Source organism: Phyllobates terribilis, unplaced genomic scaffold (assembly GCF_046119375.1).
Source record: "Phyllobates terribilis strain yellow unplaced genomic scaffold, ASM4611937v1 Scaffold_1__5_contigs__length_1240528914, whole genome shotgun sequence".
Taxonomy (NCBI): domain Eukaryota; kingdom Metazoa; phylum Chordata; class Amphibia; order Anura; family Dendrobatidae; genus Phyllobates; species Phyllobates terribilis.
Window position 1 is genome coordinate 688861926 of NW_027362761.1, and position 26098 is coordinate 688888023.

The 26098-nt window shown below is 47.5% G+C and overlaps 1 protein-coding gene across 2 annotated transcripts in view; it reads right to left on the bottom strand.

Moving 5' to 3' along the window:
• Positions 1-26098, bottom strand: part of LOC141170067 (uncharacterized) — a 392196-nt gene that overhangs the window by 176418 nt on the left and 189680 nt on the right. For both annotated transcript variants that reach the window (XM_073655139.1, XM_073655138.1), the window contains exons 5-6: positions 16567-17133; positions 10755-10888 (exon numbers count right to left, since the gene is read on the bottom strand). In XM_073655139.1, the coding sequence (XP_073511240.1) occupies positions 10755-10888; positions 16567-17133 (701 nt within the window). The remainder of the gene's footprint in view (positions 1-10754; positions 10889-16566; positions 17134-26098) is intronic.

Consider the following 26098-nt stretch of genomic DNA (forward strand, 5'->3'; position numbering starts at 1 on the left):
ATACTAAGCACAGGGTCCCCGTCCCCCCATACTGCGCACAGGGTCCCCGTCCCCCCATACTGCGCACAGGGTCCCCGTCCCCCCATACTGCGCACAGGGTTCCTGTCCCCCCATACTGCGCACAGGGTCCCCGTCCCCCCATACTGCACACAGGGTCCCTGTCCCCCCATACTGCACACAGGGTCTCCCGTTCCCCCATACTGCGTGCAGTGCCCCCCCCACGCCCCCTCCCATACTGCGTACAGGTCCCCTGTGCTGTATTTCACATGACAGAGAAAAAAAAAAAAAGATTCTAACCTGTCCTCCGTTCTCTCAGCGTCCTTTCTGCACCTGTGGCCCGCAGGCACAGACCCCGTAATGATCGCGGCTCTCTCCCCCTCCTGAGGGGGAGGTACATGGTCAGCCAAAACACACCCTGGACCATTACAGTAATGCCGCAAGAAGCTGCATTACACTGGTCTCTACTGCATTATTCAGTGTACTGACTGTATGTGTGAGGTACACTGCATAGCAATATGGCTGTGTAATGCAGGTGCCGGAATGCAACGCACAGAGACACAAGGCGAAAACAGTCAGAGATGTTTGTAAACAGTTTTATACAACAGGTATACTGAAACAAGGGATTAGCAACAAGGGTAATGAACAGTGGTTTGAAATATCAGAAAAATACAAAATTTCTCAAAGTAAGGCGCAGTCTCTTAAAATAAGGCGCAGTATCTTAAAATAAGGCACAGTCTCTTAAAGTAAGGTGATGTCCTCAATCATGAGAGACACCACACAAGTTCTTTAACTGTGAATTTGGCCCTAGCGGGGGTCACCGGTTATTACCGCTAGACCGTGAGTCTCTTTCCGGATGAATTCAACTAAATCACGTTGTGCTACTTTAGCCCCAACCGTTCCCCTCCCAACTTGAGTACTTAAACCTAATTGTCCCCGATACCGTGGGTGAGCAGTGGAACTGACGGCCCTGCTCACGTATGCAGCTCCTCTCTGCTTGGCCGTTGGAGGCAGTCTCTCGAGCCTTGGATAGGGGGGTCCTGGCCTCGTCTGTTGGCGGGCGACGTTGGGTTCCGCGAACTCACTCAGCACAGCGATCAGGTTCCTAGTCTCCTCAGCAGGCACAGCACTCGGGTCACAACTGTGAGGGATCCGGAGCTCTTTTACCGGTGCCCGGCTGGAGCACCTCTCAGGCCTCTGGATTTGGCCTGTCACGCGGGGTTTCTTGGGACGCAGGGAGCACGTCTGCTCCTTTCTGCTGCTTGGCGCCAAAGACCCCTCAGGTTTGGCGCGCTGGCCTCTTATCTCCCTGAACTCCTTCCTGGAAGTCACCTGATCGGGTCCAGCGTCTGAACCTGCTCTCCCTGCAACTTCCTTTGTATATTTTGGTTCCGCTTGACTGTATCTGGCCAGTAGATGGCAGTCTCGCTCCATCCTTGAAACGTCATGTTGAAGTTCTTTTACAAGCTTTCTTGCCCGTTCTACATTCCTCCCTCTTTTTTGCTCACCAGTCCTCGGGCGAGTGGACTCCTCGCAGAATTGATGTCTCCTTCCAGGCAGTGCAAGCTCAGACAGGAGTTGGGCACACTCCTGCGTTTTCTGTTGGATTCGAGACCAGATAAACTCTTCCTGAGCATACCGGTTAGGAGGAATTCCGGCATTAGCCCGCTCAGTTCTGCGGGGCTCTTCTTGCGGAGGGGACTCCGGGAGATATGAGGAATCAACTACTGGGGATTGCAAATCATTTCCTGACTCATTCTGAGTTCCACTCGGGAGTGGCACCAACGGTTCTGACGGGCCCAACTGCATTGTGGCCCACCCTTCTTCATCCCCCAAGGTTCCTGTATGTGGCACTTCAGCCAACACGTCTGAGGGCCCAGCCCCGTTACAGACTTCTGCTTCAGAGGAGCAAGGTCGCAACATATTACGGTGCAACACCCTGGATGTCGTGGCGTCATCCCCTTCGGGCTTAACCTCGTAGACGGGGTTGTCTGGGTGAACCTTCTTCACCACCCGATATGGTATTGCCTCCCAACGATGGTCCAGCTTACTCCCAAATCGTTTAGCCCTCACCAGCACTCGGTCTCCTGGCTGAAGCGATCCACCTGTGGTGGGGGCCGAACTGCATGCTCTACTTCCTGAAACTTCTGAGCAACCAGTCTTCTCACGGTATGGAGTCGACGCTGGTGTTCTCGAATCCATGTACTTGGGCTACTGCCCGGACCGGGGTCTTCTGAGTCTAGCTCCAGTTTGGTGATTTCTCGGCCACTTCTTCCAAACAGCAACATGTAGGGGGTGTAGCCGGTGGTTGCATGAACTCGATTATTATACACCCACACCAGCTCGGATACAAATTCGGGCCACTTCATCTTTTTGTCCGCTTCCAGTGTTCGCAACATTTGCAACAGGGTTCGGTTAAAGCGCTCGCATGCACCGTTCCCTTGCGGGTGGTAGGGCGTTGTCCGGGAACGGTCGATCCCATAGATGCGGTATAGCTCATCCATCACTCATCCTTGGAAGCAGACTGTTATGTTCTGCTACCAAAGCTAAGGAAAGAGAGGAGATCTGTCCCTACTATGAGACTCAGCTGAATCCCTACGATGTAACAGGGAACCTGATCCTGCGATCAGACCTGCTAAAGTCCTAATCTAGTCTGTACGAAGACCTATAGATGTGGGGAGGGAATCCCTACAAGTACTAAGGACTGGGAGGAATATGGGACACCTCCTAACAGAAATAGTAGCAGACAGACGAACAAACAAAATAGATAGAACATAGAGGTCCGTAGACCAAGCAAACTAACAGAGTTAGATACAGAGCACAGGCTAGCTAGAAAGTAGATATACAATGAAGTCCAGCAAAGCCAGAAGGGCGGAGCAGGACTAAATAGGCCAACAAGGTCATGTGACCAGCAAAGGAAAAAAAACCTAACAGCAAGGTTCTAACACAGGCTCCCTGGTCAGAATGTATTCGCTTCGGGCACCCATAAATCCGGATGAAATCTTGACAGATGGCCTTGGCTGCGGCTTCTGCAGTCTGATCTTTAGTGGGCGTCACTACTGCGAACTTGGTGAAGTGATCAGTCATGACTAAACAGTGTCCATAACCGTTGTATGAAGTTCCTACCATCAAGTAGTCAATCATCAAGACTTCCAAGGGGGCAGAAGTTCGGATGGTCTGAATGGGAGCGCTTTGCTCCGGGGGCTTGTTCAACTCACACTGGCGACATGTTCGGAAGACCCCCTCGACTTCTTGTCGCAGTTGAGGCCAATACACCAGCCGTTGCAACCACCGGAAGGTCTTTTCTACTCCGAAGTGAGCACTTCTTCTATGAGCTTCTTGGGTTAGCTGTGTTACTAGAGCTCCTGGAACTACCACTTGCCAGGTAACATCAAACTCTCGAGGCAGCTGGATTCTTCGGCATAGCAAGCCGTCCTTCAGGAGGAGCCTCTCCCACTGGCCTAGGATTTGTAGGGTAGTTGGAAGTGAAGCGGCTCTGGTTTCCTGGTCGGGTCTCTGATTAAGGGCGACCCATTCTCTCAACTTTGCTAGCTTCGGGTCGGATTGCTGCAGATGTATCCATTCGTCTCTTGAACGGCCCAGAATCTGAGTGGGCCTCGGCTCCTCTCTGGTCTCTTGGGCGTCGACCACAGCAGCGGCGAACTGGCTGAAATCCAGGATCTCGTCGCCTTCGAGCTCCTCATCTCTGTCCTTCTTCGGCCCCCCTGAGTGACCCGGGACAGGGCATCTGCATGTGTGTTCAGGGCCTTGGACCGATAGGCAATTTTATACTGGAATTTGGACATTCTTGCGACCCACCGCTGTTCTAACGCGCCCAGTTTGGCGTTCTCCAAGTGGGCCAAAGGGTTGTTATCTGTCTGCACTTGCACTTCTGACCCTGACAAGTACTCAGCAAATTTCTCGGTCATGGCCCACACCAGTGCCAGTAGCTCCAGCTTAAATGAACTGTAGTTGTCCGGATTCTTCTACGTATCTCGGAGTGACCTGCTGGCATACGCGATCACTCGCTCTTTCCCTCCTTGTACTTGAGCCAGCACTGCTCCCAGCCCATGCAAGCTTCCATCAGTGAACAACATAAAAGGCGGCGAAAAGTCAGCGTAGGCCAGAATTGGGGCATCTGTTAGCACCATTTTCAATGCTCAGAATGCCTCTTCTTGTCGTGGGTCCCACTGAATGGGCTGCCGCTTGGCTCCCCCGGCCGTTCCTCTCAGCAATTCATTGAGCGGGATCGCAATCTTAGCGAAGTCTTTAATGAATCTGCGGTAGTATCCAGCAAGCCCCAGGAACGCCCTTAGTTCCCTTAGATTGGCAGGCGTGGGCCACTTCTGCACGGCAGCTACTTTCTCCGCAGTGGGATGCACCCCTGCACTGGACACCGTGTGCCCCAGATATTCAATTTCTCGTTTGAAGAGACGACACTTACGAGGCTTAATTTTCAGGCCGTGCCTTTGTAGCCGTTCTAACACTTGTTCCAATCGGCGGAGATGATCCTCAGACGGAATAGATAATTATATCGTCCAGATATATTAAAGTGGCTTCAAAGTTGAGGTCCCCCAAGCATCTCTCCATCAGCCGTTGGAAGGTTCCTGCGCATTTGTTAGTCCAAACGGCATTCGATTGAACTCAAACAGGCCCATAGGGAGAACAAAAGCTGTCTTCGGACGGTCCTTCTCAGCTACTGGGACCTGCCAATAGCCACTGGCCAGGTTGAGGGAGGAGAAGAATTTGGCGCTCCCTAGTGCAGATAGAGACTCTTCGATTCGGGGGAGTGGATAGGAGTCCCGTACTGTACAGGCATTCAGCTTTCGATAGTCCACGCAGAATCTCAGGGTACCATCCTTCTTTCGAACCAGCACGATCGGAGCCGCCCAGGGGCTCTGGCTTTCACGGATCACACCGTTCCGCAACATGTGGGCCAACAGCTCTTTCACCTCCTGGTACATTTGAGGCGGGATCTGCCGATATCTCTCTCGGATGGGAGCAGTATTTCCGGTGGGTATTTCGTGCTGAATGTCCCGAGTGCACCCGAAATCATCTTCATGCTGTGCAAACACTCCCTGATATCGCTGTAGAAGTTGTTCGATCTGCCTTACTTGTCCAGCAGAAAACTCAGTCAGGTTAGCTTCCATTTCTTCCAGGATGTGGCACCCAGCCAACGGTTCTCTTCCATGTTCCTGGCTATTGAGGGACACCTCTAGGGTCCATGGTTTTCCTTCCACAGGTGCCAGCCCTATAGCGTCAACTCTAGTAAGGGCCTCTGGCATTATGCACACCCGCGCCACCTCTTGTCGGGGCAACAACTGTAAACTGGTGCCACTTAAATTTGATGCAGCGCACGGGTACTCGACCGTGCCGCACGGAGGCCAGAGTTCGAGCAATCAGGGGTCCAGAGGGCGCTTCTTCTCCCTCCATTGGTTCAATTTGAATGTCCACGCCCTCTATGGACACATGTGCCAGCACCGGCAAAGTGAGTACAGTCTGTCCCACCGGCAGTGTCATTGTGTCTTCGGGCGGTATCGATACCTTACCAAAGTACTGAGAGGTAGTGGGCAACTTTTGAATCTGACTGACCCGCACGAGGTGCTGGAACACTCTCTTGTTAGCTGGGTCTCGAGTGGCGCGGGTCCAGTTGTTTTTGCTACAGCCCTCAGCCAGGAACTGTCCGACTTCTTTCAGCACATTCATGCCCAGGGTTACAATGGGCCCATCGCCTCCGGGCCCGGTGGTCAGTACGATCCCTTTTCGACCGAGGTCCTTTCCACATGCCCGCACGAACATCCATACTACTCCCGCTACTGGGATAGGTAGTTGATTAGCCGCCACCAGTTTGACAGTGGGTTCCCGGCAGGAATGAGCGACTTCAGGAAAGTGATTTTGGAAGTACGTCTCAGGCATAGTGGTCACTTGAGACCCGGTGTCCATCAAACAGCGGATCCGCTGCCCATTGAATTCAGCCCAGATAATGGGCCTCTCGGAGACCATGTCTTCAGAGCTCCCTCTTCTACTCTCTGAAGCTCGAGACCCCACGGTATGCTCCACAACCGTGGGGCATTTTAGTTTAACGGCTGTCCCCTCCTCCTCCTTTCTCGGTTAGGACAGTCTTTGGAGATATGCCCCCTACCTCCGCAGGTCCAGCACTCCGGTCCTCGTTCTGCCGATAGGTCGGGTACATGTCGTGCTGGGGCTGGATAGGAACGTCTTTCTCGTTCTGGTCTCCATCTGCGTTGAGCAGTACGGTCCGTCGGCAAGGGGGCAGTAGGAGTCTTCCTAATAGCATTCAGCTCACCCCGAATGTCTTGAATTTCCTGACGTATTTCCCGTACCCAATCAGGCTCTTGGTTGTTGAATCCAGGAGCAATTGCCTCATGACTTCTAACTGTGGCTTTGAGAACAGTAACTTCTCTCTCCAGGACTCTAGCTTCAGCCCCTACCTCCAGGAAGCCCATATCAGGGCTCAATCGCAGCCGCTCCTTCAGGATCTGCCTCAGGGAAGGGTCTTTCAAGCCAGCAATCAGTTGGTCACGCAACACCTCATCCAATGTTCCCAGTCCTCAGTTCCCATCTCGAGTTTTCTTAGTGATATGGGCCATCACTTCCTGTAATGCATTAACATACTGATTTACTGTCTCATTTTCCCCTTGGACCCGCTGAAACAACCGTAAGCGCAAGTGTCCCAAATCTGTAGTGTCACCGTGCATGTCCTCTAGAATTTTTATCACTTTATCCACGGTGTCACGGTCCCCAGGTGGGCGGTACATCACAGCCTGTCGGGCCTCTCCATCAAGGGTTAGGAGGGCCAGCTCCGCCTGGGCTAGAGGGTCAAGGGGATACATACGTAGCATACTTCTCAGTCTTTCTGCCCGGCCCCAAAGTGACATGCCATCCCCTGTAAACTTGGGAAGATGGCTGAGCATAGCCCCCAGGGGTATATGGCTCCGGCCGGACCCAGCCACAGACTGATCCGCCATCTCTGCGTCTGAATGTTGCATCCTGCCGACTACGCCAAATGTAATGCAGGTGCCGGAATGCAACGCACAGAGACACAAGGCGAAAACAGTCAGAGATGTTTGTAAACAGTTTTATACCACAGGTATACTGAAACAAGGGATTAGCAACAAGGGTAATGAACAGTGGTTTGAAATATCAGAAAAATACGAAATTTCTCAAAGTAAGGCGCAGTCTCTTAAAATAAGGCGCAGTATCTTAAAATAAGGCACAGTCTCTTAAAGTAAGGTGATGCCCTCAATCATGAGAGACACCACACAAGTTCTTTAACTGTGAATTTGGCCCTAGCGGGGGTCACCGGTTATTACCGCTAGGCCGTGAGTCTCTTTCCGGATGAATTCAACTAAATCACGTTGTGCTACTTTAGCCCCAACCGTTCCCCTCCCAACCTGAGTACTTAAACCCAATTGTCCCCGGTACCGTGGGTGAGCAGTGGAAGTGATGGCCCTGCTCACGTATGCAGCTCCTCTCTGCTTGGCCGTTGGAGGCAGTCTCTCGAGCCTTGGATAGGGGGGTCCAGGCCTCGTCTGTCGGCGGGCGACGTTGGGTTCCGCGAACTCACTCAGCACAGCGATCAGGTTCCTAGTCTCCTCAGCAGGCACAGCACTCGGGTCACAACTGTGAGGGATCCGGAGCTCTTTTACCGGTGCCCGGCTAGAGCACCTCTCAGGCCTCTGGATTTGGCCTGTCACGCGGGGTTTCTCAGGACGCAGGGAGCACGTCTGCTCCTTTCTGCTGCTTGGCGCCAAAGACCCCTCAGGTTTGGCGCGCTGGCCTCTTATCTCCCTGAACTCCTTCCTGGAAGTCACCTGATCGGGTCCAGCGTCTGAACCTGCTCTCCCTGCAACTTCCTTTATATATTTTGGTTCCGCTTGACTGTATCTGGCCAGTAGATGGCAGTCTCGCTCCATCCTTGAAACGTCATGTTGAAGTTCTTTTACAAGCTTTCTTGCCCATTCTACAGCTGCTACATGGGTGTCTTTTATATTCTCACCCACTGTTTTCAGTTGTGTGATCACTTCTAGCATTACATTTCCAATTACAATATCATCAAAAAGTTCATTTATTTCAGTTCTTCAATACAAAAAGTGAAACTCATATTTTTGAGAATCATTACAAACAGAGTGATTTATTTCAAGTGTTTATTTCTGTTAATGTTGATGATTATGGCTTACAGTCAATGAAAACACAAAAGTCATTATCTCAGTAAATTAGAATAATTAACAAAAAACACCTGCAAAGGCTTCCTAAGCGTTTAAAAAGGCCCCTTAGTCTGTTTCAGTAGGCTCCACAATCATGGGAAAGACTGCTGACTTGACAGATGTCCAGAAGGCAGTCATTGACACCCTATACAAGGAGGGTAAGCCTCAAAAGGTCATTGCTAAAGATGCTGGCTGTTCACACATTGCTGTATCCAAGCATATTAATGGAAAGTTGAGTGGAAGGAGAAAGTATGGTAGAAAAAGGTGCACAAACAACCGGGATCACCACAGCCTTGAAAGGATTGTTAAGAAAAGGCCATTCCAAAATTTGGGGGAGATTCACAAGGAGTGGACTGCTGCTGGAGTCATTGCTTCAAGAGCCACCACACACAGACATATCCAGGCCATGGGCTACAAGTGTCACATTCCTTGTGTCAAGCGGCTCATGACCCATAGACAACGCCAGAAGCGTCTTACCTGGACCAAGGAGAAAAAGACCTGGACTGATGCTCAGTGGTCCAAGGTGTTGTTTTCAGATGAAAGTAAATTTTGCATTTAATTTGGAAATCAAGGTCCCAGAGTCTGGAGGAAGAGTGGAGAGGCCACAATCCAAGCTGCTTGAGGTCTAGTGTGAAGTTTCCGCAATCAGTGATGGTTTGGGGAGCCATGTCAACTGCTGGTGTAGGTCCACTGTGATTCATCAAGACCAAAGTCAGCGCAGCCGTCTACCAGGAAATTTTAGAGCACTAAATGCTTCCCTCTGCCGATAAGCTTTTCGGAGATGGAAATTTCATTCTCCAGCAGGACTTGGTACCTGTCCACACTGCCAAAAGTACCAATACCTGGTTTACAAACAACAGTATCACTGTGCTTGGTTGGCCAGCAAACTCTCCTGACCTTAAGCCCATAGAGAATCTGTGGGGTATTGTCAAGAGGAAGATGAGAGACACCAGACCCAACAATGCAGACGAGCTGAAGGCTGCTATCAAAGCAACCTGGGCTTCCATAACACCTCAGCAGTGCCACAGGCTGATCGCCTCCATGCCACGCCGCATTGATGCAGTAATTGATGTAAAAGGAGCCCCGATCAAGTATTGAATGCATTTACTGAACATACATTTCAGTAGGACAACATTTCAGATTTTAAAAACATTTTTCAAGCTGTTGTTATAAAGTATTCTAATTTACTGAGATAATGACTTTTGTGTTTTCATTGGCTGTAATCCATAATCAACATTAACAGAAATAAACACTTGAAATAGATCACTCTGTTTGTAATGACTCTATATAATATATGAGTTTCACTTTTTGTATTGAAGAACTGAAATAAATTAACTTTTTGATGATATTCTAATTTAGTAAGAACAGCACTTGTATGTTCATCTGCATACCCTTTTCTTTACGGATTCTCATTGGTACAGTTTGCTTAGCAGAAATAACTTGCTGTTTAGAATGGATCTGTCATGCAGCTTTTTCAGCGCATTCATCATGTCTCTAGCTGCCTTTTCATGTCTTAAGTGGATCATTCTCCACTAAACAACCTATAATAGATCTATGGACAATTACGTTTTAATTTCCATAGCTGGTAATTGTCATTATTCACTTTGGCTATTGTAAGTTGATGCGCTGAGCTGCTTGCCATGCCATTTTCCTTCTCCTTTGTATGTATATATTGAGTTTCTTAATTGTATAGAGGAGATGTCAACTTCTTGGAGAGTCTTTGCACCATTCTGTGCAGTGTTATTCTCTTTTTGTGCTACTCCTTGTCTGGGCCCATAACCTACTTCAGATTTCAGCTTTCAGCAGAATCGTTCAGAGCTAAGACAGTTTTGGAGAATCAACTGTTTCACTTGGGACAGATAGCGACCATTATCTACATTATCACAACAAGGAGTATTACAGGAAAGAAGTGACAGAAGCAAACCAAAGAGGTCACACAAAACAGAATAGACTAACTCTAACAGTTCACACAGTGCCATCATCTGTCCACTCAACTAAGCCCCTCCAGGATAAAGCCCCCCATACACTTTAGCCGCTCCTATGTTCTCTATATTAGAACCACTTCCACACATCTATGGTGGCGGCTAATCTCTAGAACACAAAATGATTGGTAGTCATCAACTACCCTCACAATCATCTGTCGGGGTCCCCATATACATTAGACTATCGACTGAACCCGTTGATATCAGCAGATTCAGCGCGGACATTAGTCTAATGTGTATGGGGGGCATAAGTCTGTAGATGTTGCTAATGCTATCATTTCAAGTTTATTTTATTTTTGTTCACCACTAAAAGGTCTCATAAATTTAGTTTTTCTTTCTTAGAGGAATAGATCTGGATTTTCATTAAGCACATGTTGTAAATATTCCGGCTATTTTCATCATCTTGAGATAACAACACATCTATATTGAGAATGCAAAGTGTAAAAGCATCTTTGTTGCACGTGTGAAATTACATTACTGAAAGTTTGCATTTCTATTTCTATTGTGAAGTTTATAAAGTTACTGTATTATATATATGAATACTTACTGTTTTTCTCGAAGAGAGCAAAGCACTTTAGCAATGAGTGTATGGTGGTCACTATTTGTCTGCTCTTTCGTAACTCGGACCAGTTCTGATATTGGCAGCTGCAGTTTTTCTAGACCCATCCATAATGTGTTCTCCTGAGGGAAGCAAGTTAATAATTATAAACTATTTACAAGGGTTTTCTGGAACCAAGAAATGTTATTACTACCAGCCAATCTTCCTTTAAAGGGAACCAGGTTTTCCCCATATAAAGTACGACCGCCACCATTTACAGGAATGCTGTAAAAAGTCCCCAATCCAGTCTGCAGATCCCAAAAAAGACCTTTCACTATACTCACTGATGGCTGGTTTTGATTCTGCACCTCCTCTCTTCTGGCGATCGCTGTCCTGCTGCACATGTGAATAACGTGTCCTATGTCATCCACATCAAAATCCAAAACTTTGCAAAAAATAGTGGGTGAGGGCTTATTTTTTGCGCATTGAGCTGACTTTTTTATTGATACCATTTTGGGGTACAAACTATCTTTTGATCGCCTCCTCTTGCATTTTATGGCAATGTTGCAGCGACCAAAAAACGTATTTCTGGTGATTTTTTTTCTCATGACGCCGTATACCGTTCTGATTAATTCTTTTTATATATTAATAGATCTGGCGATTCTGAACGCGGCAATACCAAATATGTGTATGTTTGATTTTTTTTATTATTGTTTTATTTTGAATGGGGCGAAAGGGGGGTGATTTGAATTTTTATATTTTTTACATTTTTTTTCTATTTTTAAAAACTTTTTTTTTTTTTTTTTTTTTTACTTTTTACATGCTTCAATACAGCTTCAATAGAAGCTGCGATTATCTGATCGACGCTGGGCGGCACTCATAGCTTCCCGGCAATGATAACCACAGGGGTCTCTTGAAGACCCCGGGTTGTCATGTCAACTCATCGGCGACCCGCGGCCATATGACACGGGCGCCAATGGGTGGGAATAGTGACACGCTTCAGAGATTGACAGCGGCACTTAACTAGTTAACAGCCGTGGGTGGATTGCAATTCCACCAGTGGCTGTAAGGGGCACATGACAGCTGATCAGATCAGTTGTTATGTGCCTGGTAACATCAGTGTCAGAGCCCGCATGGAGTGCAGGGATACCACTTTGGACATAGGACGTACTCATAAATCCAAAGTGGTAAAGGGGTAAAAAATCAATGTTTTACCTCAGAGAAAAAATGTTTTATCTCACGGAAAGAATCTCTCTTTTCTGAGCCCTCTTGGGTACCCAAACAGTAATGTACAATCATATGCAATATTGCCACATTTGGGAGAAATACCATAATAGATTACAGAGTACTTTTTTCCTTATCGGCTATTGTAAAAATACAAAAAATTCAGTTAAATCTACTTACTGTTGTAATAAATTTTTTTATTTTCACAGCTCAATGGTAAATAAAACTCTGTGCAACATCTGTGGGCTAAAAAGTCTTAACCCCTTCACCCCCGGGCCATTTTCTGTTTTTGCACTTTTGTTTTTTGCTCCTTTTCTTCCCAGAGCCATAACTTTTTTTAGTTTTCAGTCCATATGGCCATGTGAGGGCTTATTTTTTGCGGGACGACTTATGCTTTTCAACAACACCATTGGTTTTCCCAGATCTTGTACTGAAAACAGGAAAAAAAATTCCAAGTGCGGCGAAATTGCAAAAAAAGTACAATTCCACAGTTGCTTTGGGGTTTTGTTTTTTTACCGTGTTAGCTAAATGCTAAAAATGACCTGCCATTATTATTCTCTAGGTCATTACGAGTTTGTTGATACCAAACATGTATAGGTTACTTTTTTTTATTTAAGTGGTGAAAAAATATCCAAAGCTTGTTAAAAAAAAAAAAAATGGACATTTTCCGAGACCCGTAGCGTCTCCATTTTACAGGATCTGGGGCTGGGTGAGGGCTTATTTTTTGTGCACCGAACTGACGTTTTTATTGATATTATTTTGGAGTAGATAAAATCTTTTGATTGCCCGTTATTGCAATGTTGCGACGACCTAAAAAAGTAATTCCGGCGTTTTGATTTTTTCTTGCTACGCCATTTGCCAATCGGACTAATTCTTTTTTTTATATTGATAGATCGGGCGATTCTGAACACGGCGATACCAAATATGTGTATTTTTTTATGGTCTTATTTTGAATGGGGCAAAAGGGGGGTGATTTAAACTTTTATATTTTTAAAAAAAAAACATTTTTTTTTTACTTTTTATATGCTTCAATAGTCTCCATGGGAGACTAGAAGCTGTGATTGTCTGATCCCCTCTGCTACACACAGGCGATTATCTGATCACCGAAATTATCTGTAGCTGAAATGCTCACTTGCTATGAGCCCCGAGCAGCGCTCATAGCATACTGACAATGAAGACTGCAGGGGTCTCCTGAAGACCCCGTGTTGTCATGCCAACCCATTGACGACCCGCGGTGATGTGACACGGGTGCCGATGGATTAGTGCCATCCTTCCCCACGGCCATGTTAAATGCCGCTGTCAGAGATTGACAGCAGCATTTAACATGTGAATAGCCACAGGTGGATCGCGAAAGGTGCAGGCTCATCACCGGAGCCTACACCAAAGGGAGAGACACGCCATGTGCTGTACTTGTACGGCACAAGTCATTAAGGGGTTAATGGAGCCCTACATGAATTCCCTGAGTGGTGTAATTACAACAATTGGGTCTCTTTAGATTTTAATTTGCTACCTTAGGCTATTTTCACACACAGCTTTATTGTATCATTTTTTCTGCAGAGAAAACCTGCTCTCTTTGCGGTAAAAACTCAGAATTTGCTGTGTTTTCGCAGCGTGTTTTTTTGCCTACAGTACATGTTTAATAAAGTTAGTTTTATTCATCAATAGCGCAGCAAATAAACCTGCAAAAACATATCCAAAACCTGATTCCTGCATTTTTTTTGCGGCAAAAATGCTAAAAGAATTGACATGCTGCAGATTTCAAAAAACACAGCATCTCAGAAGTTGAGTCAGGGAAAAAAATAATAAAAATTAGCGTGTGCATGAGATTTCTCAATTCTCATAATAAACTTGCAAAAACACGCTGCGGGTGAACAAAGCCCTAGGGTGTTTGCAAATTAGACCTAAAACTATTCCAGAAAAATCTGCACTCTTAATGCCAAACAGTGCTCCTTCTTCTGTTCCGAACCCTGACATATTGCAACCCAATTGTTTTTAACCACAAATGTGGTATTGCCATGTTCAAGAGAAATTGTGCAACAATTTTGGGACGCATTTTCTTTAATTGTCCTTTTGTGAAAATGAAAAATTGAGGCTAATTCAGCATTTTAGTGGAGAAAATATATCTATATTTTTTACTTTTTACAGCCTAATGTGAACTTGTGGGCACAAAATGCTGACTATACCCCTAGGTACATCCTTGACAGGTTCAGTTTCCAAAGTGGAGTTGATTTTGGGGGATTCTTTTGCTATGGCATCTCAGGGACACTGCATATGTCAATTACTGGCTGCAGTGATCCTCTGACTTCTAAATAGAGCAGCCATTGCTTCCGGAGCCTACACAGACCTATGGGATGGCCTCTGCTGGATTTGTGGGGTGGCTGGAAGGGGAGTGTGTCATTTTTTATTTTAAGCGTATACATGCCTCACATTTTTTTATATATATATATATATATATATATATATATATATATATATAAAGGATAACCCCTTTTAGTATCCATGGCACATCAATTGTATCTTGCTTAGAAGTGGAGTCTATTTTTTGTTAGTAGCGGTGTTAGAGAGGAGCTAAAGAAGGACTGTCCATATGCTTGGTCTGGTATTATAGCCCTTTCCCTGAACTGCAAGACAGATATGGCACCGTCAGTTTTATTCTGATCCTGCAGAACCTTTTTAATAGGCAACTTTAATTGCTCTTTAAAAATGATATCAAATTTTTCATCTTAACATGCCTGCAGAGTTACAATGAAGTGCATTTCTCCATCAGATATGATACCTACAGTCATGGCCAAAAGTATTGAGAATGAGACAAATAGTAATTTTTCCAAAGTTTACTGCTTCATTTTTTGTAATGGCAATTTGCATATACTCCTCAATGTCAAAGAGTGATCAGCTTAACAGCAATTACTGTACTTGCAAAGTCAATATTTGCCCAGAAAATGAACTTTAACCCCCAAAACACATTTCAACATCATTGCAGTCCTGCCTTAAAAGGAGCAGCTAACATCGTTTTAGTGATTGATCCATTAACACAGGTGTGGGTGTTGATGAGGACAGGGCTGGCGATCAATCAGTCATGATTAAGTAAGAATGACATCACTGGACACTTTAAAAGGAGGCTGGTTCTTGGTATCATTGTTTCTCTTCAGTTAACCATGGTTATCTCTAAAGAAACACGTGCAGCCATCATTGCACTGCACAAAAATGGCCTAACAGGGAAGAGTATCGCAGCTACAAAGATTGCACCTCAGTCAACAATCTATCGCATCATCAAGAACTTCAAGGAGAGAGCTTCCATTGTTGTCAAAAAGGCTCCAGGGCGCCCAAGAAAGACCAGCAAGCGCCAGGACCGTATTTTAAAACTGTTTCAGCTGCGGGATCGGACTACCAGCAGTGCCGAGCTTGCTCAGGAATGGCAGCATGCTGGTGTGAGTGCTTCTGCACGCACTGTGAGGCGGAGACTCTTTGAGCAAGGGCTGGTTTCAAGGAGGGCAGCAAAGAAGCCACTTCTCTCCAGAAAAAACATCAGGGACCGACTGATATTCTGCAAAAGGTACAGGGAGTGGACTGCTGAGGACTGGGGCAAAGTCATTTTCTCTGATGAATCCCCTTTTCAATTGTTTGGGACATCTGGAAAACAGCTTATTCGGAGAAGAAGAGGTGAGCGCTACCACCAGTCTTGTCTCATGCCAACTGTAAAGCATCCTGAAACCATTCATGTGTAGGGTTGCTTCTCAGCCAAGGCAATCGGCTCACTCACAGTCTTGCCTAAAAACACAGCCATGAATAAAGAATGGTACCACAATGTCCTCCAAGAGTAACTTCTCCCAACCGTCCAAGAGCAGTTTGGCGCCCAACAATGCCTTTTCCAGCATGATGGAGCACCTTGCCATAAAGCAAAGGTGATAACTAAATGGCTCATGGAACAAAACATAGAGATTTTGGGTCCATGGCCTGGAAACTCCCCAGATCTTAATCCCATTGAGAACTTGCGGTCAATCATCAAGAGACGGGTGGACAAACAAAAACCAGCAAATTCTGGCAAAATGCAAGCATTGATTATGCAAGAATGGACTGCTATCAGTCAGGATTTGGTCCAAAAGTTGATTGAGAGCATGCCAGGGAGAATTACAGAGGTCTTGAAGAAGAAGGGGCAACACTGCAAATATTGACTTGCTGCATTAACTCATTCTAACTGTCAATATAACCTATTGGTACTCATAATATGATTGCAATTATATTTCTGTATGTGATATAAACATCAGACAAACACTAATAAAAACCAGAGGCCAGCAGATCATGTGAAAATATAATTTTGGTGTCATTCTCAAAACTTTTGGCCATGACTGTACTACTCTATACCCTTTTTAAGAGCATCTGTCAGTAGAATCAACCTTCCTAAGCTGTCAATCTGTGCATACATGTAATAGAAAGCTGCATAAAATGACACCTATGATATCTGCGATGATCTGATTTCTTATTCCAGAGAAATCCACATTTTCCTTAATATGTAAATGAGCTATTAAGATCAATGGGTCCAAGCGTTTTGGCAAATGCATATGTTTAATATTTGCTTTTGACCTGAATTCATACTCACATTTGCTGAAGGCCTTTGTTCTTTAGACATCTTTTGTGAGGGTAATTCTTTCAGTATGATTTCAGGAAAGGAGACTGGAGGAGCGACGCTAAATTGCTGTTCTTTATCAAAAGTAAGTGTTCCTCTATTTGTTATTTCCACCAAGTTGAACCGCCGATGATCATTTTGTGCAGGTTTCAATTTCTCCTCACAGCTTTCACATTTCCGTAATGATGGGAGAGAAAAGCTGATAGAATCTCCTTCAAGGCATGCATGTCTTTTACTCAACCCTCGGTCTAAAAGTCCTGATGTAGAAATTGAACTGTTCTCACTTTGCAAATCTTGTTCTGAAAGTCGTTCCAATGTAGAACGTGAACACGATGTTCTATTCAATTCTTGATCTGAATGCGCTGCTGTAGAAATGGAGTTATTCTCTGTGTCTGAAACGTCTTCTTCACACAGATCAACAGCCTCCCTTAAAACTGGTCGAAGATCAACAATTATCTTGCGAACTATAGGTTGTTCTTGAATAATGTGTTCAGTGGTTGCATCTTGTTGCACCTTATGAGGATATCTGAAATTACATTTCTAATGTGGAAAGAAAGAATTTGGAAATAGCTTTTAGTATATTTATTGTACTTAAAAGTTAAGCTCCAAGTGCCACCCATTTAGTTTAAACCTATTTAGTCTAAGTGGACACCATCTAGCCTCATAAGTCGGCAATGTTTCCCTCCATCTGACCTGGAAAGGATGAAATGGGAGATCCTGTGTTTAACTGTCACCCTAGTCTTCTCAACTATGCCAGCATCCCTGGAAGGAAAACTGAAGTATAATCACAGCACTATTTAGGGAAAAAAACACAGATCTGCTATAAGTCAGTGCGCATCAACATCATTAACTTAGCCATCTTAGGAAAACAAACAATTGACACCAATTATTTCAATATCTCATTGCAGAGAAATGCAATATTTTACCAAAGAAGAAAACCGTGTTTACAGGAATTGAATAAATTTATAAAAATACATCTTGGGAGACATCTTGATATAGCCATGTATTTTAGTAGTGGTTACCATATACTAGCTATTGAACCCGTTCTATGCCCGGGTGGCGAGCATTTTTATTGATACATTTTCAACTTCATTAATGGTGCTGGAGTCAGCACGTGTGCATACAGTGCTATCCGGCACCATTTTTTGAAGACACTGTCTGCAAATTCACATATACAGTGTCTTCAATAAAAATTAAAATAGCGCCGTAGTGCGGTTTGCACACGTGCTGACTCTGGCACCTTACTGTGCAGGAGCCACCCATCCCGGCTTCAGACAGAAAGACGCATCCAGCATATATAAGATGTACTGAAAATACAGGGGGGTGTACTCACTTACGCTGAGCGCTGTATGTATAACGTACTGAGAATACAGGGGGGTGTACTCACTTACACTGAGCGCTATATGTATAATGTACCTGAGAATACAGGGGGGTGTACTCACTTACGATGAGCGCTGTATGTATAACTTACTGAGAATACAGGGGGGTGTACTCACTTATGATGAGCGCTGTATATATAACGTACTGAGGATACAGGGGGGTGTACTCACTTATGGTGAGCGCTGTATGTATAACTTACTGAGAATACAGGGGGGTGTACTCACTTATGATGAGCGCTGTATGTATAACTTACTGAGAATACAGAGGGGTGTACTCACTTACGCTAAGCGATGTATGTATAACGTACTGAGAATACAGGGGGGTGTACTCACTTACACTGAGCGCTATATGTATAATGTACCTGAGAATACAGGGGGGTGTACTCACTTATGATGAGCGCTGTATGTATAACTTACTGAGAATACAGGGGGGTGTACTCACTTATGATGAGCGCTGTATATATAACGTACTGAGGATACAGGGGGGTGTACTCACTTATGGTGAGCGCTGTATGTATAAGTTACTGAGAATACAGGGGGGTGTACTCACTTATGATGAGCGCTGTATGTATAACTTACTGAGAATACAGGGGGGTGTACTCACTTATGATGAGCGCTGTATGTATAACTTACTGAGAATACAGGGGGGGTGTACTCACTTACGCTGAGCGCTGTATGTATAACGTACTGAGAATACAGGGGGGTGTACTCACTTACACTGAGCGCTATATGTATAATGTACCTGAGAATACAGGGGGGTGTACTCACTTATGATGAGCGCTGTATGTATAACTTACTGAGAATACAGGGGGGTGTACTCACTTATGATGAGCGCTGTATATATAACGTACTGAGGATACAGGGGGGTGTACTCACTTATGGTGAGCGCTGTATGTATAACTTACTGAGAATACAGGGGGGTGTACTCACTTATGATGAGCGCTGTATGTATAACTTACTGAGAATACAGGGGGGTGTACTCACTTATGATGAGCGCTGTATGTATAACTTACTGAGAATACAGGGGGGTGTACTTGACGCGCCCCTGGGCCTGTGTCGCGCTGCGTTGCGCACGCGGGAGCTTACCCGGAGCCGGATCTCTTGAGGGTTGTAGTCTCGTGGCGGTGACCCGGTCCGTGCCCAGGGAGTCAAACTGAGCGGCGAGGTAACAGCGGTAGATGCAGGACGACTACCCCACCCGTTGAATGCAGCTATGGAGCTGCCGCTGCAGGACAGTCCGCTGAGGCAGGTGGATGGATGGTGCAGCGTAGATGGTATAACCCCCAACGGGAGGGGTATGGCCTCAGGGCAGCAGATGTGGATGATGGGGGTAGCAGGAACCACTCAGAGACGGTGCGGTGTAATTCAGGGTCTTTACTGGTAACAACGATAGACCCTCCCGGAGTACTTGCTAGTGAACGGGGCCTGGTCAGTCCTTGAGCAGATGGGATCTCCCCTGGCCAGGCGGAGTTGTAGGCCTCCCAAACTGACTGTACTCTTCTGGCTACCTTGCTAGAAGCGGATATAAGTAGCCCACGTCCCTGAGTGTACCGTGTGGTGCTCACCCGTATGGCCGGTGACTCGGGGCCTTCTAATGGCTTCCGCTCCACGATGGCGGTGCTGGTCCCACGCGTGTGACCGTGCCTTCGGGTTTCTGGGCCTGAGGACCTGAAATCCCCTGCCGGTCGGCTTCTGCTGCTGGGTAAGAGTTAGTCCCCACAGCCTCGGACGCCGGGTCCGGTAAGAAAGCTTCTCAGTCAGGGCGAGCTCTGCAGCTGCCAGCCCCTGACTCGTAGTAGTATTGCTCCCACTGAGCTTCTGCTGTTTCTTCCTGTGACTGTTTCTTGTCTCTACTCTCCTTGACTGACTAACCCTGCCTCAGCCCAGGGTTTATACAGGGGAAGTTCTTCCCCTCCCAAGACTGGGCAGGAGGTGTGGCATGCACAGGATCCCTGACCAAAGGACCTCCCACCTGCTCTCAGACATAACATTACATTACTGTGGAAAACCAGACCCCTGGGGTGCCACAGGAATAAACCTTCGGTAGTAGCCTACCAACCCGAGGAACTGCCGCACTTCTTTTACGCTGGAGGGGCTTGGCCATTCCTTAATTGCGGTGATCTTATCAGGGTCGGGAGCCACTCCGTCAGCGCTCACCACGTGTCCCAGGTACTGCACCTTTGGTTTCAGGAGGTGACACTTGGAGGGTTTCACCTTTAGGCCGTAACTTGCCAGAGCTTCGAACACTTCCGCCAGGTGTTTCAGGTGGTCCTCATACGTCTTGGAATATACGATGACATCGTCCAGGTACAACAGGACCGTCTCGAAGTTTCTGTGGCCCAGACAACACTCCATTAGTCGTTGGAAGGTTCCCGGTGCGTTGCAGAGTCCGAACGGCATGCAGGTGAACTCGCTAAGTCCCATCGGGGTGGTGAATGCGGTCTTCTCCCGGTCCGCCTCTGCTACAGGAACCTGCCAGTACCCGCTAGTGAGATCCAAGGTAGAGAAGAAGTTAGCAGATCTTAAAGCAGCCAATGACTCCTCTATCCTTGGTAAGGGGTACGCATCCTTGTGTGTGATACGATTGATTTTCCGGTAATCTACACACATCCTCATGGTGTTGTCTTTCTTTCGGACTAAGACTAGTGGAGCTGCCCAGGGGCTACAGCTATCCCTGATCACCCCAGCCTCCTTCATGTCTCTAAGCATCCCCTTGGCGTGTTGGTAGTGGGCAGGGGGTACGGGTCGATACCTCTCTTTTATAGGAGGATGGTCTCCCGTGGGGATGTGGTGTTCTACCCCCTTGACTCGCCCGAAGTCTAACGGGTGTTTACTGAACACTCTCTCATACTCCTGAACCACCCGATAGACTCCTTGTTTCTGGTGTGCGGGAGTGGAGTCAGTACCCAGATGTAGTTGCTGACACCAGTCCTCCATGTTTTTCTTAGAGCCGTTACCTTCCTCCAGGTGAGATGGAGGCAAGGGTTCCACAGATTGTATAGAATTTTGGTTAATGGTATATAATTTGGCTAGCGTGGCATACCGGGGCAGGTACACTTCCCTCTCCCCGATATTTATTATGCGAACGGGCACCCTCCCATGGCGTACATCAACCACCCCCCGTGCTGTCAAAATGGTGGGCCTACTGTCCGAGTAAACTGGTTCTACCATTGCCTGGTAATCTCTACCTCTCAGACCAATAGCTGCCCGGCACCAAATCATCATTTCACTTTTTGGGGGCATGGCAATAGGAAAAGGGTCACACATTCTTACGCTACCAATCTCACCGCCGGAGAGTTCCACCTGTTGCCGTCGCATCAGTGCCCGGATCTCTTTCTGGAGCACCCGCTGCTCGCCGGAGCTGGCGTTCTTGGCAACCTGCTGTAAAAGGAAAATCACCTCTGCAAGACAATTTTCAATTACATTAGTTCCTAGAGTTATTTTTGGGTGACTCTCATGTTTGTCAATATCTACAATGATCAGTCCCTGTGCTGCCAGTTCGACTCTACCGATTTTGATGGTCACCTCTTTAAATCCGATCTGTGGCACGGGCTGGCCATTGCTGGCGATGATACTCAAGTCGTCGTCAGGGTAGCGGGTAATATCCGAGTCATTCCAGTACTGCTTAAAGAGCACGTACGGGATGGTGGTGACCTGTGACCCGGTGTCCAGTAGGGCACTCATGGGAATGCCATCCAGTACCACAGGCAAGACTGGACGTCCTCCCACATATCTGTCGCGCCAGTTCGATGGGCCTGGTGATCTTTTTCCTGGGGGTTGGCCCTCTACCCCAGGTTGTGCCCATTTAAAGAACAGTACCTTGCCATATGTCCAGGTTGATTGCAGCGGCGGCAGATGGGTCGCCCGTCCTCGCTGTATCGGTCACTGGGTCTTCCTCTGGCCGGTGGGGTCCTCCTTGGTCGACGCCACGGGATGTCCTCCGGTCCGGATGCCAGCTGGATCTTCCCTGGGGTGGAAGCCTGTAAAGACTGCACAGTTCGGGTTAGCGCAGCAACGCTCTTAGCTAGCTCTTGGACCTGATGGTGTAGGTCTGGAGCCGGGTCATTGTCCAAAGCCTGCGCATCAGCTCCCACAGGCCCTGCCGACAAGGGCGCCGCCTCCTGGTGGTAAGTGATAGCAGGGCGCTTGTGGGTCACAACGCCACCCGGTGCCGGTTCTCGGAGCACCCGGATGGCTCTGTCCTTGAACTGTGCAAAGCCCAGATGGGGATCCTGTAAGGCCATTGCCCGCAACTGGGTTCGGTGGGTATTACAATACAGTCCCTCTATAAACTGTTCAGTCAACAGCCTGTCCTCGTTTCCCACTCCATCAGGGTCGGTCTGCTTAATGGCCCTCAGGGCCTCTTGTAGGTTTAGTGCATAGTCCCTTATACTCTCATGCGCTCGCTGCTTGCACCCGTAGAATCTAAGCTTAATCTCGGCTGAGGTGCGGGTATCAAAGGTGTCCTTCAGCCGGGTTAGTATCCCTGCGACAGTCTTCCTCCCAGGTGGCCAGGATTTTACTTCCCTTTTGGCTGCCCCGGTTAGTTGGGCCACCAGGATGCTCACTTTTTGCTCTTCTGTGAGGGGGTACACCTGGAAGAGGCTATCCAGCTTTTCTCTAAAGTCATGCAGGGTATGTGACTCCCCTGAGTACTGGGGTAGCCAAGCTGCTCCCGGGATATAGGGCATGGTGAAGGGCATAACTGCAGCAGCGGTAGCGCTGGCGGGGGTTGAGGCAGTGAAGCTCTCCTCCGTATCCGACATCTTCCTCCCCCCTAGTGGACCGTGGCCTACCTTGCGATGATCCTGTTCCGTAGGCCGCGGCTCCGCAATGGATCGTCAGGGTTGAGGACCTTCCGTCGCGCTCCTGTGACGTCGGCGTCTGCTGGGCTCCTTCCAGGACCTTACGCAACGTCCGGACGTGAGGCGGGGCTTCAGTTCTCGCGCGCTTTCGGAGTCCACGCCCCTCTTCTTCCCGCGCGGCGTCCTCAAGATGGCGTCCAATGGCGGGAAAACTCCACGGATGGCGGGAAGAAGGCAGAAGATGGCGCCGGATGGCGGGAAACTTCACCGATGGCGGGAAGAAGGCTGAAGATGGCGCCGGATGGCGGGAATCTTCACCACAGGTAAGTTTGAAAAGTCTCTTTTTCAGGCACGCAGTACCCGGTGGTTGCGGGCAAGAAATCCTGCCGACTACGCCAAACTTGACGCGCCCCTGGGCCTGTGTCGCGCTGCGTTGCGCACGCGGGAGCTTACCCGGAGCCGGATCTCTTGAGGGTTGTAGTCTCGTGGCGGTGACCCGGTCCGTGCCCAGGGAGTCAAACTGAGCGGCGAGGTAACAGCAGTAGATGCAGGACGACTACGCCACCCGTTGAATGCAGCTATGGAGCTGCCGCTGCAGGACAGTCCGCTGAGGCCGGTGGATGGATGGTGCAGCGTAGATGGTATAACCCCCAACGGGAGGGGTATGGCCTCAGGGCAGCAGATGTGGATGATGGGGGTAGCAGGAACCACTCAGAGACGGTGCGGTGTAATTCAGGGTCTTTACTGGTAACAACGATAGACCCTCCCGGAGTACTTGCTAGTGAACGGGGCCTGGTCAGTCCTTGAGCAGATGGGATCTCCCCTGGCCAGGCGGAGTTGTAGGCCTCCCAAACTGACTGTACTCTTCTGGCTACCTTGCTAGAAGCGGATATAAGTAGCCCACGTCCCTGAGTGTACCGTGTGGTGCTCACCCGTATGGCCGGTGACTCAGGGCCTTCTAATGGCTTCCGCTCCACGATGGCGGTGCTGGTCCCACGCGTGTGACCGTGCCTTCGGGTTTCTGGGCCTGAGGACCTGAAATCCCCTGCCGGTCGGCTTCTGCTGCTGGGTAAGAGTTAGTCCCCACAGCCTCGGACGCCGGGTCCGGTAAGAAAGCTTCTCAGTCAGGGCGAGCTCTGCAGCTGCCAGCCCCTGACTCGTAGTAGTATTGCTCCCACTGAGCTTCTGCTGTTTCTTCCTGTGACTGTTTCTTGTCTCTACTCTCCTTGACTGACTAACCCTGCCTCAGCCCAGGGTTTATACAGGGGAAGTTCTTCCCCTCCCAAGACTGGGCAGGAGGTGTGGCATGCACAGGATCCCTGACCAAAGGACCTCCCACCTGCTCTCAAACATAACATTACATTACTGTGGAAAACCAGACCCCTGGGGTGCCACATACTCACTTACGCTGAGCGCTGTATGTATAACGTACTGAGAATACAGGGGGGTGTACTCACTTACACTGAGCGCTATATGTATAATGTACCTGAGAATAGAGGGGGGTGTACTCATTTATGATGAGCGCTGTATGTATAACTTACTGAGAATACAGGGGGGTGTACTCACTTATGATGAGCGCTGTATATATAACGTACTGAGGATACCGGGGGGTGTACTCACTTATGGTGAGCGCTGTATGTATAACTTACTGAGAATACAGGGGGGTGTACTCACTTATGATGAGCGCTGTATGTATAACTTACTGAGAATACAGGGGGGTGTACTCACTTATGATGAGCGCTGTATGTATAACTTACTGAGAATACAGGGGGGTGTACTCACTTATGATGAGCGCTGTATGTATAACTTACTGAGGATACAGGTGTTAGAACTCTCCTGTTAGGTTTTTTCTATTTTGCTGGTCACATGACCTTTTTTGCCTATTTAATCCTGCTCCGCCCTTCTGGCCATGCTGGACTTCATTGTATTTTCTACTCTTAAGCTAGCCTGGTGCTTTGTTACCTTTCTCAGTCAGTTTAGCTAGGTCTTTGGACCTCTATGTTCTATGTTGTTTGATTGTCTTTTTACTGCTACAATTTCTGCTAGGAGGTGTCCATCTTTCTCCCAGTCCCTAGTTCTTGTAGGGATCCCTCCCTCACATCTATAGGTCTTCGTTCAGACTTTAGCGGGTCTGATCGCAGGATCAGGTTCCCCGTTACATCGTAGGGATTTAGCTTAGTTCTATTGTAGGGACAGATCTCCTGTCTTTCCTTAGTGCTTGTAGCAGATCATAACAGTAAGTCCAGCCCAAAAATATCTCTAAGGAAAGACCTCCAGTTTCCATCATGGTGTCGGTTCAGGATTTGGCTCAATGCCTGCAGGGACTCTTTCTGGAGGTGGCCGAGCTCCAACAACATGTGAGTAGCTGTTCTGGAGCGCATTTTGTGGAGCCAAAAAGGTACGATTGCCTGATTTATTTTTTGGTGAACAACAAGATTTTTTTTCCTTTAAAAATGCTTGTTTGTTGTATTTTCGTTTGAGACCCAGATCCTCTGGTGATGAATCACAGCGCATAGGGTTCATAATGTCACTTTTGCGCAAAGAACCTCAGGGATGGGCCTTTTCTCTCCAACCTAGTGAACCGTGCTTTAGATCAGTGGATAGTTTTTTTTCCGCTTTGGGGTTGTTGTATGATGATCCTGATCGTGTCTCATCAGCTGAGACTGAATTGAGACATTTGAGGCAGGGATCAGGTAATGTGGAAAATTATTGTTCTCACTTCCGTCGGTGGTCTGCTCAGGTGGGGTGGAACGATTCAGCTTTGAAAAGTTTGTTTCTTGCTGGGCAAGGTGAAAGGGTTAAGGATCTGCTGATTGCTTATCCTACACCTGGAAACTTGCAGGAGGCAATGCAATTAGCTATACAGGTGGACAGGAGACTGCGTGCAAGGGTTAATGAGAGTAAATCCTCTGCCATGTCAGCTCCGAGTCTTGGGAGGGTCTGTACTGATATTGGAGAGCCGATGGAGATTAGGGCGATGTCACCCCGCTCTCAGGAAAAAGACCGCAGGTTTTCTGAAGGTTTGTGCTTTTATTGCGGGAAATTGACCATTTCATTAAGAACTGTGTGCTTTGTATGAACAAAGAAAAAAAAAAGGTCAGTTACGCCCATATAGCCTGTTTAAACACTAAGGGTGTATTTCTTTCTGCTACTACTGCAGCTCGGGAAGAATTAATTGAATTTCGGGTATTTGTGGATTGTGGTTCTACTCTGAATGTGATTGATGGGGGATTCTTGGAAAAACTTAAATTAAAACCCAAACCTTTGTCATCCCCTATTGCCGTGGTTTCTGTCGATGGCTCTCCCTTGAAATGTGTTACT